The 16,853-nt window shown below is 40.0% G+C and overlaps 2 protein-coding genes across 12 annotated transcripts in view; one reads left to right on the top strand and one right to left on the bottom strand.

Annotated features, from left to right (window-relative positions):
* The window catches only part of Ostf1 (osteoclast stimulating factor 1), a 58,533-nt gene extending 54,825 nt beyond the window's left edge, over positions 1-3,708 (bottom strand). The window contains exon 1 of the mRNA XM_047524465.1: positions 3,438-3,708. Within this exon, the coding sequence (XP_047380421.1) occupies positions 3,438-3,471 (34 nt within the window). The 5' untranslated portion in view covers positions 3,472-3,708. The remainder of the gene's footprint in view (positions 1-3,437) is intronic.
* A 187-nt stretch (positions 3,709-3,895) lies between these two features.
* Positions 3,896-16,853, top strand: part of Nmrk1 (nicotinamide riboside kinase 1) — a 31,454-nt gene continuing 18,496 nt past the window's right edge. For 6 of the 11 annotated variants that reach the window (XR_007104931.1, XM_047524458.1, XM_047524460.1 and 3 more), the window contains exons 1-4: positions 3,897-4,148; positions 8,785-9,035; positions 12,075-12,165; positions 12,439-12,487. Coding sequence is in view for 9 of the 11 variants with exons in the window: in XM_047524458.1 (XP_047380414.1) it covers positions 8,911-9,035; positions 12,075-12,165; positions 12,439-12,487 (265 nt within the window). In the remaining 2 variants the exon portion in view is untranslated. Of the gene's footprint in view, positions 4,149-8,784; positions 9,036-12,074; positions 12,166-12,438; positions 12,488-16,853 lie in introns of all 11 variants that reach the window. The other 5 variants (XR_007104932.1, XM_047524462.1, XM_047524463.1 and 2 more) reach the window with 3 other exon arrangements.

The raw sequence follows: 16,853 nt of genomic DNA, 5'->3' as shown, positions 1-16,853 counted from the left end.
ATATAGGCAATACATATTGAACAGACTCAGAACATATACCAACCTACAGCAAAACATTCAAAACTGAAGCTGAAACACCATTAATTGTTTTCATTTTCTTTCTTTCTTTTTTTTTTTTTTTTTGGTGGTACTGGGGATCGAACTCAGGGCCTTGTGCTTGCAAGGCAAGCACTCTACCAGTTGAGCTATCTCCCCAGCCCTCATTTTCATTTTTTGAATGAAATGGATTTGAAGAAGAAAAAACAAAACTTAAGAAACTCTTCAACCAAATATAAACCATGATTATCACTAGATGATAGGGATGATTTTTTATGTTTTAATTAACATATTTACTTATTGTTTATACCTTATTTGCCATTTTTCTATGATAGAAAATACATTACTTTTATTTCTAATTACACGATTTTTTAACAAAATGAGTGAGATCAGTCATTCAATTGTAAATATGGGACAATCTGGCATAATATATATAGATACATATATCTCCCTCAATTGACTCAGCACCCTCATGGATGAGACCTTACCTTATTGTTCCTTGGAGCCCTAGTGTCTGATACAAGGCCTAAAATATAAGCTATATTTACTAAGAAACATTTAGCAAAAAAAAAATCTGGATATAGTCAAACTACAAACAAGCTGACCTTTATATATCCTCAGGATAGTGCATAAGTGGCTGGACTCTTCTATCCACATCTACGGAGGACTTGCCTGTGCAGCCTCCTTCTGTGAATAGTCCCTTGCTTGGCACAGGCTGATATCTTTGAAAAATACACTAACCCACATTATAGCTTAATGTATCCTGCTATTCAAATCTTCCAGGGAGTTCTTTGTCCCCTCCTCTAGCTCCTCTTTTAGTATGTCTGTAGGGTTGAGCCAGCATCTTGCTCTAAAGGAGTTTAAGAAACACCACTATGATGGTCCCTCTTATATTGTTCATAAAAATGACCAGTCAACTCCAACACTTTAAGAGAACCCATGGGGAAACTTTCAGATCTTGGTGCCATTAAAATAACTACTTCTCAGAGCAAGCAACACATTTTAATTTTATGAGCACTAGGGATCTTGTAATTGGTCTTTTAGCCCTCTGCTTGAAGAAGAGAACCAAATTTACAGCCTTCCTTCAGTAACTTTGTAGGTCCTTAAGACACATTTGTCTATAAGCTAACTTTTCATTTCCTCTTATTATTCTTCAATCCCTCTACATGACCTACATGACCTCTCTCTCTCTCTCTCTCTCTCTCTCTCTCTCTCTCTCTCTCCTTTCTCAGATACTTCATATTTTTAGAAGTCTTTCTGGGATGAACAATGGTACATTAAAAAAAAAAAGTTAAATATACCCCCATCAATTCCAAGCTTGCTTCGAACACATAGACCCATGTAACTTACCTACAAGGTCAAGAAAGTAAATGCAGCACCACTCACCTTGCTCTATCAACCAAGGTGTGACTGTTACGTGCACTGTGACAAGAGAGTCTGAATGAAGACCAGAAACTCCTTCCTTCCACTAGCTCTAAAATCCACATGACCATTAATGATTGGTGCACTATTACACCTGTAATCCAAATACTCAGGAGGCTGAGGCAAGAGAATCACAAGTTTAAGGATAACCTCAACAACTCAGGGAGACCCTGTCTCAAAACAAAAACAAAGAAAAGAACAAACAAAACAACTAAACTAAAAAAGGACATAGCTCAGTGGTAAAGCACCCCTGATTTCAGCCCCCAGTACCTTCACCCAAATTAACTAAACCAACAAATCAATTTCTATGTTAACCTTATTTATGTTTGGATCTCATTTATAAATTAGTGCAAAGTCAAAGTACTCCCTACACAAGTCATGTTTAACCATGTGTCTTCTAATTTATTGAGGAAAAGAAAAAATAATGATATCAGATAACAAAAAAAAAAAAAAATGGTTTCTGGAGCATATCCCCAATGGGTAGCACACTAAATGACACCCATGAATACACAAGTATGCATTTACACAACACAAGCACATTTTCAACCCAAGGTCCTCTAGACGCAGCACAGAATCCAATATGTAGGAAGGGATGAACTGATTCTCAGGACATTCCTTAAAATAAAGAACTTTACTCAGTTATCAAAGAACAACTCTGCTTTGTTGGATGCTTGAGGTCCTGATTTACATCTGAGTTTAGAAAGCTGCCACCTCATACATACGCACTTAAAATGCAAATTTTGCATCAGATTCCATATCTAATACAGTGCAGAGCCCAATTCTAGCCATACCTCGTCTTTGCTCAGGGCAAAGTCAATCTCAGCAACATCTTCATATCTAACCTGACAAAAGTCGTCAGTGAATGACTATTCCAATATGTGAGGATGTGCATTATTTTCAAATACAGCGACTTGATACTGCCACTATATGAACACAAAGAAAGAAAACTGGAAAATGATTAAAGTTGTAGTGCTTGACCAAAGTTCAAAAAAATGGAGAAAAAATTAATCGCTGAAACTATCACTTGCAACAAAAGACACTTTCGAAATTTACATAAGTGGGTTAATTTTCAGCCTTTTCAATACCGAAGTTACACGAGATTAGAAAGAAAAAAAAAAAAAAAAAACCTGAGAATTCGTCAGAGTCGTTTCCCGTGAACGAAAGCACCTAGGAGCTTATTACCTTAAATCATTAAGCACAGGTCCCTTTAAATGCGCTTGTTTCTCCATAACACAGAAAACATTCGAAGGACAGAGTCAAAAATGAACAAGGGCTATGGGTCAAGAAAACTGCTTTGAGGAACTTCGCACTCACTCCTCTGCAAAGTCATTGGGGGAGCGGAGGCAAAGGACAAGCATTGCACGGTAAAGTGACGTTTCCGAAAAGTAGCAGCCCAAATTACTCTATAACAGCCTTGGTTCTTTCCTTCCAAAGCACGAGTATAGTTTTTTAAACTCTCTTCCCAAGACCCCGAGGTCAATTTCAAATACTTCTGAGAAAAGTCCCGAAGGAGGTTCGCACACCCAACCCCACCCTGCAAACAGCGCACTTCCCGTTCGTTCTGGCCGGTCAAGAACTCTAACTTGACAGTAACATACACTGAGAAAGAGGAAGTGGCTAAAGAGCATTTCAAGACATACTTATTTTTCAGACAGATCGATGGCTTTCTCTTACCGGAAAACTTCAATGGAATGTTGCCATCACACACCCTGGGAAGTTGGGGCAAATGATAAATAAGGTTGCAAAACCTAGGACAACGCCTTTAAAATATATATTTATTTTAAAATCCTCGAAATCTTCTTGCTTTCAAGTGACTCCTCCCCTGTAGTGAATTCAACAAAGCTAGGAGCTTCCCTCCTGGTGGGTCCGATCTCGAAAGCAAGGTTCGGGGCCGGGTATGTACGTGGTCAGCCCTGCCAAGTGGCAGAGGAAGCGCAGGGCACTGTGGCAGCCAAGCACCAGGCGAGCGCCTCTCTTACCTGGTTTGACTGGTTTGGGAGGCGGCTTCGACATCTCGCTGCCTTGAGCGGCTAATCCTGAAGACCACGCACGAAGAGCCAACCGATTGTCCGGTCAGCCGCACTCTGGACGCCCCAAAGTTTCTATCTGGTGTGCAGTCCTGCGCCTCCGAAGATCTGCGTCCACCCTTTGCTGCAAGAAGAGCGGACGCAGGCAGAGCAGCTCAGGAGAGTAGCTCAGTAGAGTGCCCGCCCCTCGGCCTCCGAAGCCTCCCGAGCGCGCGCCGAGTCGACGAGGAAGTGGCCGCCGCCTCCCTGAGCGCTAATTGGCTCTTAGGCTGGCAGCTTCACCGCAGCGGGGGCGCGGGCGGCGCGCACGGCGGCGGAACCACCCAGAGCCATGCGAGGGCGCCGCAAGCACGAGCCAGGGTTGGTCTGGCTGCGCGCCCCCGGCGGGAAAAAGCCGGAGCCGAGCAGGAGCACGCGCGCGCTCGCCGGAGCCCCGCCCCGCCCCGCCCCAACGGAGGCAGGAGCGGGGCTTGGCGTTCAGCCCCGGTGGGAAAGGAGTTTCGCGGTGGCGGTCCGCACCTGGTGCTTTGTAGCCCCTTTACGAGCTTGGGGAAAGTGTCTGTAGGCCTCTCGTTAGCGAGCGGCGGGCATCCGCGGGTTAATGACAGGCGCGCGCTTGGCCGTCTCTTCCACTTTGCTGGTGAGGACTGGAACTGGCGCCAGGTGAGTACGTTCCTGCGCTGGCCACGCCGCCCTGCGCCGTCTCGCTGGGGCTGGGGGGAGTTTCCAGAGTGTTCCTGCGCTGCAGCCCAGAACCTGGCTGCGTCTTGGAAGTCCTGTCGAACCTCTTGCCCCTTAACTGGGCAGGATATGTACTCAAGATGCTGTAAGGCCTTTATGCCCCCTAAGAACCCTGAAAACGAGAGTGCTGCCTCCTAGAAACCGCGCATTTGTATGGAGAAGTCACCCAGGGACAGGATCAGGTCTTGACCCCCACGGGACCAGACAGTCCTTCCTCTGCAATTGGAGTTGACAAACTACAGCGTGTCTGCCGCCTATTTTTGTGTGGTTAGGATTTTTTTTGTTTTTAATGGCTGAGAAAAAAAATCGAAGAATAATACTATTTTGTGGCACGTGAAAATTATATGGAATTCACATTTCAGTGTTCATAAAGTTTTAGTAGAACATGGCCACGCTCATTTGCTAAGGTGTAGGCTGTGGTCGCTTTTTCATTACAAACACAGGGTTGATCAGCTGCCCGCAAAACCAAAAACATTTACTACCTGGCACTTAAAAAGAAAAGGTAAATCTGACCTAGCAGATTGATTGAGTCTCATTGTCAACTAGGACTGGAGCATTCAAGGAAGGCAATGTGCATAAATTTAAAATAGTAAAATCAGTATTATAAGCCTACCGTATATTCGGGGAAAGAAAAATTGACTAGAAAATACTGTTTAGCTAAAAACCTACATAAAATGAAGTTTCAAAATTCCTACTAGGAGTTGGTTAAAAAATATCTAAAACAAACAGTTATTCTAACTGGGAAAGGACATGGGTTATATTTTCAGAAGACAACCTTGGAAGAGTATTTAAGGGAGCAAAGTTAAACAAGTAGGAAAAGACTGCCCTACTTCATGGAAGAATAGTCAAAATAAAGGAATGAGAAGTTCTAAAAACATTTCACTTTGGTTTAAATATCAGACTGTCCTTTAGATGCATTTGAAAAACACCTTTTGTTTACAGTCGTCATCTTAGGCTGGTATTGTGTTAAGGAATTAACCCTCTTCCTTACAATATGTTGATTGCTCACATCCCCAGTGGAACCTTTCTGTAGTTTAGCATCCACAGTGCACCGTGTTAGTGGGATGGACACAGTGGTTCACACCTGTAATCTCAGCAACTCAGTAGACTGAGACAGGAGAATCGAAATTTCTAGGCCAGCTTCAGCAACTTAATGAGTCCCTGTCTCAGAATAAAAAGTAGGAATGTAGCTCAGCGATAAAGCACCCCCAGGTTCAATTTCCAGTACCAAAAAAATAAATAAAATTCACCATATTTAGTAGTGAAATTGATTAAATATAAAAACATGCCAATTTTGAAAAAAGCACTCAACATTTTACTTGGAGTAAAAAAATATAAAAAAATAAAAATGATACATTTGGATATTGCTCTTGCCATTTTAGTCTGTTCTCATGCAAATGCTCTCTGGTGTTAAAAAAGCTTTGCACACATTGGGGAAATGAACTACATGAGTATTCCACAAGACTGGAGATGGTAGATATCTCCTAGTGGTAGTATCCCCTGAATTGATGAAGCTGGAAAGTTCAAAAGGTTTCTCCAAAAGACATCATATGATCTGCAGTTCACAGTTGATGAAACTTGTGTTTGGTTTGTTGAAGTCTGCCGCTGCAAATATTTGGAGCCTGGCAGCTCTTGATGGCAAACTTTTAAGTTTGATTTTTAAACAGCTTTTAAAGAGGGCAAAAGACAGTAAAATAAACAGATGGTGATATGCAGGCAGATGATGCCCTGTCTAAACTTGGAGTTCAGTTGAAGCTGCCCTGTATATCCAACACTGTTCTTGAAATAGATGGTATCACGGATTTCTGGACCCAGCCTTCACTATATCCTGGTAACTCAGCCCAGCCACCTGCCTTGTTTCTGCATTTTGAGTTTCCAACCCTTCCCACATTGTCACCTGCTCATTGCCAATGGGATACACCTGACATTTTAACCAAACACATCCTTGAACAGGCCCAGACTGCTAACTGAGGTAGAGCTGGAAGTCCCTGTTTTGATTAAAAACTAGCATTGACTGTAGGAGTTCCCTTCCCTTCCTTCCTGAGAGATTTTATAGGTAGGTTCTTGACTTCCCTCACTCCTGGCTGAATTGATAGTTTCCACACACCTAACCCCCTCAAGCGTATTTCCAGTGCCATAAACCACACTTGCTTGTTATCTGCATGCCAGGTAATTGATGTAGTATCGTCATGTGTGTGCACAGATGTGGCAATTATTATGGGGGACCAGAAGTCCTTTCCATTCAGTCTGCTCAGCAAATGTATGCTCCATCAATTATACATCAGAGCCTGACAGTTAAGCTAGCACACAAGCAACATTCTTTCCATGTTCTTGTTAATAAAGTGCTTTGTAGCAGCTGGGGGTGATGGAAATATGTTAACTGATTTAGTTTCATTTCTGACTTTTTTCCGTATTAGCTGTAAGACCTTGGGTATGTCATTCCAGTTTGGGCCAGTTTCCACTTATTAGAAATGAAGGGAGGTAGGCAAAGTGATCTCTTTAAGACTGTACCTCAAACTTGAGAATTTATGTTCTGACAAACTATCAAAAATAAGGTGGCGACAAGGAAAGACAAAATGTTGTGATTTTTCTTTTTTACCAAGTAAGGACATCAGTCTGCTGCCTTGTACTGACATCATAAGATAAAGGGCATTTACCACCAAAAAAAAAAAAAGTAAGCAAGAAACCATTTCAGCGAGCCACAAGTGGTACCTACCTGTAATACCAGATATGCAGAAGTCAGAGACAGGAGGATTGCAAGTTCAAGGCCAGCCTCAGCAATTTAGCAAGACCCTGTCTCAAAATTAAAAAAAAAAAAAAAAAAAAAAAAAGGAAGGACTCAGTAGTTAAGTGCCCCAGGTTCATTCCCCAGTACCAAAAACAAAAGAGAAAAACAGGAACCATCTCAAGATAAAGAGCAACTTCTCCCTTCCCAAAAAATAAAAAAAATTGATAACTTTCCACTGACATATCAAAAGTAAGAATAGAGTATGCTAGGCACAGTGGTACATGCCTATAATCCCATTAACACAGGAGGCTGAAACTGGATTGCAAGTTCCAGGCCAACCTGAGCAATTTAGACCCAGCTTCTAAAAATTAAAAAGGGCTGGGGAGGGGGGTACCTCAGTGGTAGACCACCCTTTGGTTCAATCCCTAGTACTGAGGGGGAAAAAATAGGGTAAAATAAAATTCAAAAGCAGAAACATTACAACATAAAAATATATTTTACAATAGCATTATATATGATTTCCCCTTGATCCACATTGGCAATTTGGATGGAGGTGCATATTCAACAGTGTGATTCCAGGTGAAACTCAAATTCTTCTCTTCCGTAGGCTGTAGTGAAAGTGGAACCTAACCTTAAGCAATTACAGTCATTTAGAATATTTAGAATATTTTGGATAAACTGAAGAAGCCAAGGAACCACTGCCCTCTCCCCACCAGGTTCTTCTCCACACCCCCTCCCCAAGGGAATCTAGACACAGGTTAGGGGTAGGAGGGATCGGATCTGCTGGCAGCCTCCATCTATGCAGCCACTCATGCCTGGCTGCATAGCTTAGGTAACTGACCATCCTATAGGAGCATAAAGGAAGAGCAGCCCCAGTCAGGAATGACCTCTAGGAACCACAATTCTAAGGGTCCTTCCAGCCTTACTTCATCTTTTCACTTAAAGATGAAAATGATGTAATATGCAAGGATCCCTTTAATGAATTTTAGGGGACTGTAGAGGAAATGCCCTAGACCAGGGGTCAAGAAAACAGCCTGACCCCCTCTGCCTGAATGTTGCCAGTTTCACATAAGAGAAGGTAAGCTTTGAAATCCAGTTAAGGGACATGTTATTCCAGCAGAAAGGATTTGCTACTCTCAGTAGCAGACTTGAATTGCCCCATATACACAAAACGTATGCAATTATGATTATATGTTGAATGTCATAAAAAGTTTGTGAAGATTTGTTTTTTCTCTTGTGATATAACTCCATATGTAATAACCCAGACTTGGCCTCTTGGCCTGCATAGCCCTTTTCAAAGAATTTGCCTAGCCAAGCCCTGGATCTAGGCTTTGGATGAAGAAACAGTGCCAGTAAAGCACATAAACTCATACTTGCCTCTGGCCAGCAGTGCCTTTCTTCCTTTTTTACAAGGGGAGACAGAGAGGCTAGCCCAAGAGGGATCCTTTTCTCAGGGACATGGGTCATCCAGGTTACTGAATCTGCAGGTGAAAGGTGACCTGGCTAAGGAGAAGCTGAAAGTCTGCAGACTTCTCTGTGGTCTGGCAACACTTCCATGATCTTGGAAACAGAGGGGTTCACATGTGTGTGCATGGCCATGGGGGTCCTGCAGTGCACTGGACACTAGTTGACAGACTGAGCAGGCAATAGCTGTTAGCATTTGGTAGTGACCTGCTAGCAGGAAAGCTTTGCCATACCTTGTGGGTAATATAGGACTGGAGTAACAAACCATCACTATCATCCTCCCCTCTCAGCTGGTGCTAATTCAGGAGTCTCAACAAAATTCAGGAATATCAACAAAATGATACTCATTTCTTTTTTTAATTTTAGGAAATATTAGGAAGACGTGATTTTTCAAAACTAATTATGAGAACATTTGTCATTGGAATTGGTGGGTGAGTAACTTTGCTGCAAACAGCTGGTCACGATAGCCAGATGACCTAATGAAGTTTTCACATGGTTGTGATGGTGAAAGGAGAAGCAGTGGGAAATCTGGAGTCCTGGAGAAGAGCAGGCCACAGCAGAGTGCTGCTACATCAATACCAGCAAGAGATGGGAGCATTTCTCATAGAAAGAGAAGGGTCAGTCAACAGCGTTTACACAGTTTACTGTTTACTTTCTGGAGCTGTTATCAAAGGCAAGACTGGATTAGACACTACTGTGGTTCTGTCTTTATCTAGATTTATCCTACACTTGCTCCTCTTTTTGGATTATGCTGCTACAAGTAGCTCCTTGTGACTTACATGTTGCTTTTTAGCCTGTCACTAGGGGAAAAAATGTAATGGGACAACATTGATTGGTTTAGACCAGCGGGACCCTGTTCTGGAGTTGAGAGTGGGGTCCATGCTACCAAACCAGACCTCAAAAGATGGCATGGATCCTGGGGAAGCAAGTACACATGTCCACTAGAGGACCTACTCTGATTTTCTTTCTGTGTGTGTATAAGATTTCCTTCTCCATGTTCCAGCACGGTAACCTCTGTCCAGAAATGTGCCTATACCTGTGTGCCACATACACAAGTTACTATTGTTCCTTACTCCTAAGAAGAAAGCCTCCTTCCCATTGTCTCTTTAATGAGCACCATGACTTCATTTAGTGCTGCTGCTTGTGTGAAGCCTATGCCAGACTCAGCACTGGGACTTATGTCCCTGCCTTCCATCCTTCCTCCAAACCCACTGCGTTGTAGCTTTCCTGGATACCTAACCACTTGCTCCCTACGAAGTTGCTACTCAATTAAAACTGCAAGAAATTGTAGAAGTGCTAAAATCTAGGGGCACCCATGAACCTCCTGAAAATGTTATGCATGTGTGGAGATGTTCATTTTTTGGGAAAAGGGTTTATTGTATGTATAGATGTACATATTTTGGTGTGGGAGATTGATCCCAAGCATTCAAGCATAGTAAGCATATCCTCTGCCACCAAACTACATTCCCAGCCCCTGGAAAAAGGGCTTATAACCTTCATCAGAGTCTCAGAGTTCCACAAAGATCCAGGTGTAGACTTTGTTTCTCATCTCCACTACTGACTAGTTACCTTGGGCAAATTTTCTTAGTATACAACTTTTCAATCCTTGATTTCTGAAACTGGAATATGGAACCATTCATAACTACCTGTTGCATAATGAATTCTTTACTTGTTTGAGTGATTCTAGACACCCTTTTTAACTCTTCCCCAGCAACAGTCATGTTCTAATTACCTTGAGTCCTCTTTTTACCTGGCATGTAAAAAATAAGCCAGGAGTTTTACATTTATTTGGGTATCATAAAGAAGGGAGTGCCACCAAATAGTCACCTATTTTCTGTCCTAAAATCGTAGGGTGGAACATGTTCTGAGAACACTTTACCCCTTGAATGGTGGGGGGGCGTGTGCATGTGAGGGAGATTGAGAGCCTGCTGAAGGAGAAGTGTTGAGTCCTAACGTGTCACCTGACCAGGATGGCTACATGCCAAGTATGAATCCTAAGCTTGGGCTCACAGTGCTGGGAATTGAACCCAGGGCCTTGCACGTGCTAGGCAAGTGCTTTACCACTGATCTACACCCCAGCTCCTAGGTTCAGACTTTTTAATACCTTTTCTCCCTATCCTGTCTGCGACCTTCATCTCCTAGCCAGTCCACCTCTTCCAAACCTTGCATAAAAACAGATTATTTCTCACTGGCTCCAACTAAGTCATTGAGAAGGGATCTAATGACTGTTGGTTCAACTGCATGATCTTAACAAAAGGGATCTAAGTCTAGAAAGTGACACATACTCCAACCAGATTTCTTAGCCTTAATAAAGACACCCCTGTTTATTATGTTTATTATCTGTTTTAAGCCAAAATTCATTATATAAAATATGAACTTTCAGTATGTTTTACAGGCATTTTGTTAAAAAGGAAAAAGGTTGTAACAGTATTCTCTCAAGACATAATACCACACCCCACACACACACTTTTCCTTATTTTCAATGAATTCATAACTCCATTTCTTCTACTTTGTACATATAAGGTAATCAGGTAATAACTGAATTGTATACAACAAACAATTTTGATGAATAATAGTTCAGTTTCACTGTTCTAAAGATTATCAACATTGCAATATTGATCTCATCTGGGATTAAGCACAGATTCTTTCAAATAGAAATACAGTCAGAGGCTTTGTGCTGTGGACATTTGGTGGCATGGTAAAATCCTGACCTCTTTTCAGAGCAGTGGTTTTAAATACACAAAATAAAAGGGAAAATTCAAAGGAAATTAGTTACATAGTTATAAAAACATTTCTAAATAAGTTTGTGCCTTTGTGAAGTATACACTTCTTTGTTAACACAATTAATAACAATATCCATTGGCGAGTTTTAAAACTGCCATAAATTTAGAAATAATAATGAGCACCAATGATGATTAAAGATTACCCCAGCTATAGTACAGGATGACAATTTGTGCAATTTCTACTGGTGATAAAATCTCAGGTACTGTTAATAATACTCTGGATTTTTACTTATAATTATGGGCAATGCTAATTTTCTGTTAAAATTTAGTGAAAATAAAGGAATAATTTCTTTCCCATTCAGGTTCACAAAGACTTGAATTCTGTCATAGATCCTCTGGAGGTACATAAGCCCCAGATTAAAAACCTCTGAAAAAGTGACTTGAGTAGAGAAGTGCCTCCTCTGTGCCATGCAGGGAAACAAGACACACAAAAGTCAGGTGCCAGTTCTTTTTGATGTCACAGTCCAGCCAGAAGGGCAAATAACTGACCCGATGTGATAAATGACTGTGGACCTCCCCAGTATGTACTTGAACTAAAATGTGCCACTCATTTTTTCTGTGTTGCATATGAACCCCAGGAATGTTTTGCCATAAGCAAAAATGTATTTTGCTTCAACCCAACATAATTTTCCAGTCATAGTACCTGGTTCACTTACTTGGTAGGTAGTTGCCTTTCTCATCAATCCTTCCAAACTTATTTCCTACCATTTAGTGCAGCATATCTATTAGCGCCCTTGGTTTTGCCAACCAAAAAAGCAGTACCTATGAAAGAAATCATTTTTGGATCAGCAAATATTTTTATAAAAAGTTCATATTAAAATGTTCGTGTTTTTAATGCATTCTTTCTTGATATATTTTTTTCATTTGGTTCAGTGTGACAAATGGTGGGAAGACAACACTGGCAAAGAACTTGCAGAAACACCTCCCAAACTGCAGCATAATATCTCAGGATGACTTCTTTAAGGTATCTGTAAAACTGATAAAATTTATTTCATACAAGAATGTTTAATGACACAGTTAATGGAATTACATCCAAACAACCTGTACTGAGCAGTGTGCCTTTGTACATAGGGCCAACTCAGCGCAGTAGTACATCTTATCCACTAGAGGGCACCATCTTTTGGTGCCGATCTTTGATCATCCAAAGCATTTATTAAAGGCTGTCTCTTATGTACTCTGTAATTGTATCATTTCTTCCCTAAACACTGTGTTGATGGGTACTTTGTTATTTTTCCAGCCAGAGTCTGAGATAGAGACAGATAAAAATGGATTTTTGCAGTATGATGGTAAGTAAATTAGATTGTAAACCATGTGCTTATATTCATTTTCTTTTTCAAACCTTAAAACATGTTTAAATATATTGCTCTACTGTGAACCAGCATTTGCAGGTTTCTGATTTATGTCCAACTATTTAGTAAATCTTTTCCCCAGATTTATATTTAAAACTTAGAACGTTGAGATAATAGATTTTCCTTCTGGAAGCTAGTGCAAAGCAGGCTCACTGTCTCTCTACTTTACCCTGTCCTGGTTATACAAAACTAACTGTACTTGGCACCCCCAACCTCACCCCACCAGAATATCTCTCCTGGAGCAAACCCTAAGCTTTCATTTTTTAGCTTTTCCTTCCCGGTGGCCTGAATACCAGGCAGCTTGTTTTTTTCTTTTCACTACTCAAGAAGGCTTGGGAATATCTTTCATATGCACTAACCTCAATTCCCTTACCCAAGGCTAACCCTATTTTGTAACCAAAGTATTAAAGTCCACCAGAAAATTTTATTTTCCCATAGAGAATATTATAATACACTATGTTACATTTAATGGTCTTAAGAACTTTTATAATTAACAGGATTTTCATCGAGTACATATGCACACTGGCAAAGAATGAGCTCTCTTAAAAGGTCATAAAGTATGTTATTTTTAACTTTGATAATCTTGGAGGGAAAATGTTACATTAGAGTTCTTACAGACACATAATAGTTTCAAGAAAGACAAAATCCTTGACTTACTCTCTATTCTTGTGTCAAGTTGCAACCAGGATATTTTTTTCTTCTCTCATACAAAGCTAACTGAGAAAGATGATTACAAAGTAAGACTGAAACCATGAAAAACTGGTGTCAACAATTTTACAAGGAATTATCATTCCTCCATTTTAGTGAGCTCTTACAAACCAATAAGAAAAAAAAAAAAAAACTAGTAACCCAGTAGAAAAATGGTGTAAGCATGTGAATAAGTTGTTCATAGAAGCAGTAGGTTGTTTGATTAGTAAATGTATAGCAAAAAGTCAACTCCAAACTTATAAGAGAATTGCAAGATACTTTTATTCCCACTTACCAAGTAAACAAAGATCTTTAAAGCAGTGATAATTATCTGTTAATGGTATGGGCTCAGTAAGTTAAAAACATACTCATGTACTTTAGATGAAAGTATAAATTGATATAAGCTTTCTGAAAAAAAAAAATATTGAGCATGTGTCTCAAAAACCTTAAAATTCCTTGAACTCAAGTGTCCCACATCCAGGAGCCTATCTTAAGGAAAAACTTGAACTTTGCAGGTAATGTGCAAATTTAAGCCAAGTCAAAGTGATGTAGACACTTGTAAGCACTAAAAGAATGGTTTAAAGGTGTATAACTATTAAATTCACAGAGGAAATAATTTTTATAATATAGTTGATAAAAGAAATAAAAAGCATGAATTAAAAAAAGAATGAAGGAACAAATAGAAAATAACAGTAAGGTGATAGATTTCAGCCCCCAAAATATCAGTAGCTACATTAGGTTAAATGAACTAAAGTACTCCAAAGATTGTCAGACTCGTTTTTTTGTTTGTTTGTTTGTTTTTGAGGGCAGGGGTGGCACTAGGGATTGAACGCAATGGTCCTTAACCACTGAGCAACATTCCCAGCCCTTTTACATTGCTGAGGCTGAGGCTGGCTTTAACCCTCCCGCCTCAGCCTTTCAGGTTGCTGGGAGTATAAGTGTGCACTACCATGCCCAGCTTGAATTTTTTTTTTAAGCCAACTATAACTTCTTTAAAAGAGAGAGACATAAATTGAGAACATAGAAAAGTAGACAATAAAGGAGTAAGAAAAGATAATGTCTGTTGAAAGAAAACTGGCATAACTATACTAACTATAGTCAGAACAGACAAAGTAAGCTTTAAGGCACAGTGTTCCTAGAGATAAAGAAACATAAATGAGTCAATTCAACAGGAAAATAAAACAACCTAAAATTTGAAAGTACCAGTAACATGACATCAAAACATACAAAGTAAAAACTGACAGAACTAAGAGGAGAAATAAACAAATCCATGATTATCGTGGGAAATTTTAGCACAACTTCATTCATGTTTGATAGCATTAACAAAATACTATAGACAGGATGGCCTAAACAACAAATATGTATTGTCTCATGGTTCCAAAGACTGGAAGGGTGGACAGGACTGGGGCCCTTGGAGGGCTGTGAGAAGAATCTGCATCAGGCTTCTTCTTAGCTTCCGCTTGTTGGCAGGAATGCTTAGCATTCCCCAGCCTCTGTTGCCTCATCCCATCTCTGCCTTCATCTTCACAGGACATTGTCCCTATGAGTGACTATGTCAAAATTCCCCATTTTCTTTTTTTTTTTTTTTTATTGTAAACAAATGGGATACATGTTGTTTCTCTATTTGTACATGGCGTAAAGGCACACCATTTGTGTAATCATAAATTTACATAGGGTGATGTTGGTTGATTCATTCTGTTATTTTTTCCCTTCCCCCCACCCCTCCCACCCCTCTTTTCCCTCTATACAGTCCTTCCTTCCTCCATTCTTGCCCCCCTCCCTAACCCTAACTCTAACCCTAACCCCTTCCACCTCCCCTTATGTGTCATCATACACTTATTAGCGATATCATTCTTCCTTTGGTTTTTTGAGATTGGCTTATCTCACTTAGCATGATATTCTCCAATTTCATCCACTTGCCTGCAAATGCCATAATTTTATCATTCTTTATGGCTGAGTAATATTCCATTGTATATATATACCACATTTTCTTTATCCATTCATCAATTGAAGGACATCTAGGTTGGTTCCACAATCTCGCTATTGTGAATTGAGCAGCTAGGAACATTGATGTGGCTGTATCTCTGTAGTATGCTGATTTTAAGTCCTTTGGGTATAGGCCAAGGAGTGGGATAGCTGGGTCAAATAGTGGTTCCATTCCAAGTTTTCTAAGGAATCTCCACACTGCTTTCCAGAGTGGCTGCACTAATTTGCAGCCCCACCAGCAATGTATGAGTGCACCTTTCTCCCCACATCCTTGCCAACACCTGTTGTTGCTTGTATTCTTGATAATCGCCATTCTAATTGGGGTGAGATGGAATCTTAGGGTGGTTTTGATTTGCATTTCTCTTATTACTAGAGATGTTGAACATTTTTCCATATGTTTGTTAATTGCTTGTACATCTTCTTCTGTGAAGTGTCTATTCATTTCCTTAGCCCATTTGTCGATTGGATTATTTGCATTCTTGGTGTAGAGTTTTTTGAGTTCTTTATAGATTCTGGAGATTAGTGCTCTATCTGAAGTATGATTGGCAAAGATTTTCTCCCACTCTGTAGGCTCTTTCTTCGCACTGCTGATAGTTTCCTTTGCTGAGAGAAAGCTTTTTAGTTTGAATCTATCCCAGTTATTGATTCTTGCTTTTATTTCTTGTACTATGGGAGTCCTTTTGAGGAAGTCTGGTCCTAAGCCAACATGTTGAAGATCTGGACCTACTTTTTCTTCTATAAGATGCAAGGTCTCTGGTCTGATTCCGAGATCCTTAATCCATTTTGAGTTTAGTTTCGTGCATGGTGAGAGATATGGGTTTAGTTTCATTCTGTTGCATATGGATTTCCAATTTTCCCAGCACCATTTGTTGAAGAGGCTATCTTTTCTCCATCGCATATTTTTGGCCCCTTTGTCTAGTATGAGAAAATTGTATTTATTCGGGTTTGTGTCCGTGTCCTCTATTCTGTACCATTGATCCACCTTTCTATTTTGGTACCAATACCATGCCGTTTTTGTTACTATTGCTTTGTAGTAGAGTTGAAGATCTGGTATTGCGATACCCCCTGCTTCACTCTTTCTGCCAAGGATTGCCTTAGCCATTCTGGGTTTCTTATTCTTCCAGATGAATTTCATAATTGCTTGCTCTATTTCTGTAAGATACGTCTTTGGGATTTTAATTGGAATTGCATTGAATCTGTATAGCACTTTTGGTAGTATGGCCATTTTGGCAATATTAATTCTTCCTATCCAAGAACATGGGAGATCTTTCAATGTTCTAAGGTTTTCTTTAATTTCTTTCTTTAGTGTTCTGTAGTTCTCATTGTAGAGGTCTTTCACCTCTTTTGTGAGATTTATTCCCAAGTATTTTATTTTTTTCGAGGCTATTGTGAATGGGGTAGTTTTCCTAATTATTCTTTCCATAGATTCATCACTTATGTATAAAAATGCAATAGATTTATGTGCATTGATCTTATATCCCACTACTTTACTGAATTCACTTATGAGTTCTAAAAGTTTTCTGGTGGAATTTCCTGGTTCCTCTAAGTATATAATCATATCATCAGCAAATAGGGATAGTTTGAGTTCTTCTTTTCCTATTCGTATCCCTTTAATTTCTTTGGTCTGTCT

The sequence above is a fragment of the Sciurus carolinensis genome, chromosome 14 (genome assembly GCF_902686445.1).
Source record: "Sciurus carolinensis chromosome 14, mSciCar1.2, whole genome shotgun sequence".
In the NCBI taxonomy this organism is placed as follows: Eukaryota; Metazoa; Chordata; class Mammalia; order Rodentia; family Sciuridae; genus Sciurus; species Sciurus carolinensis.
This window is presented reverse-complemented; position numbering and strand designations above follow the sequence as displayed.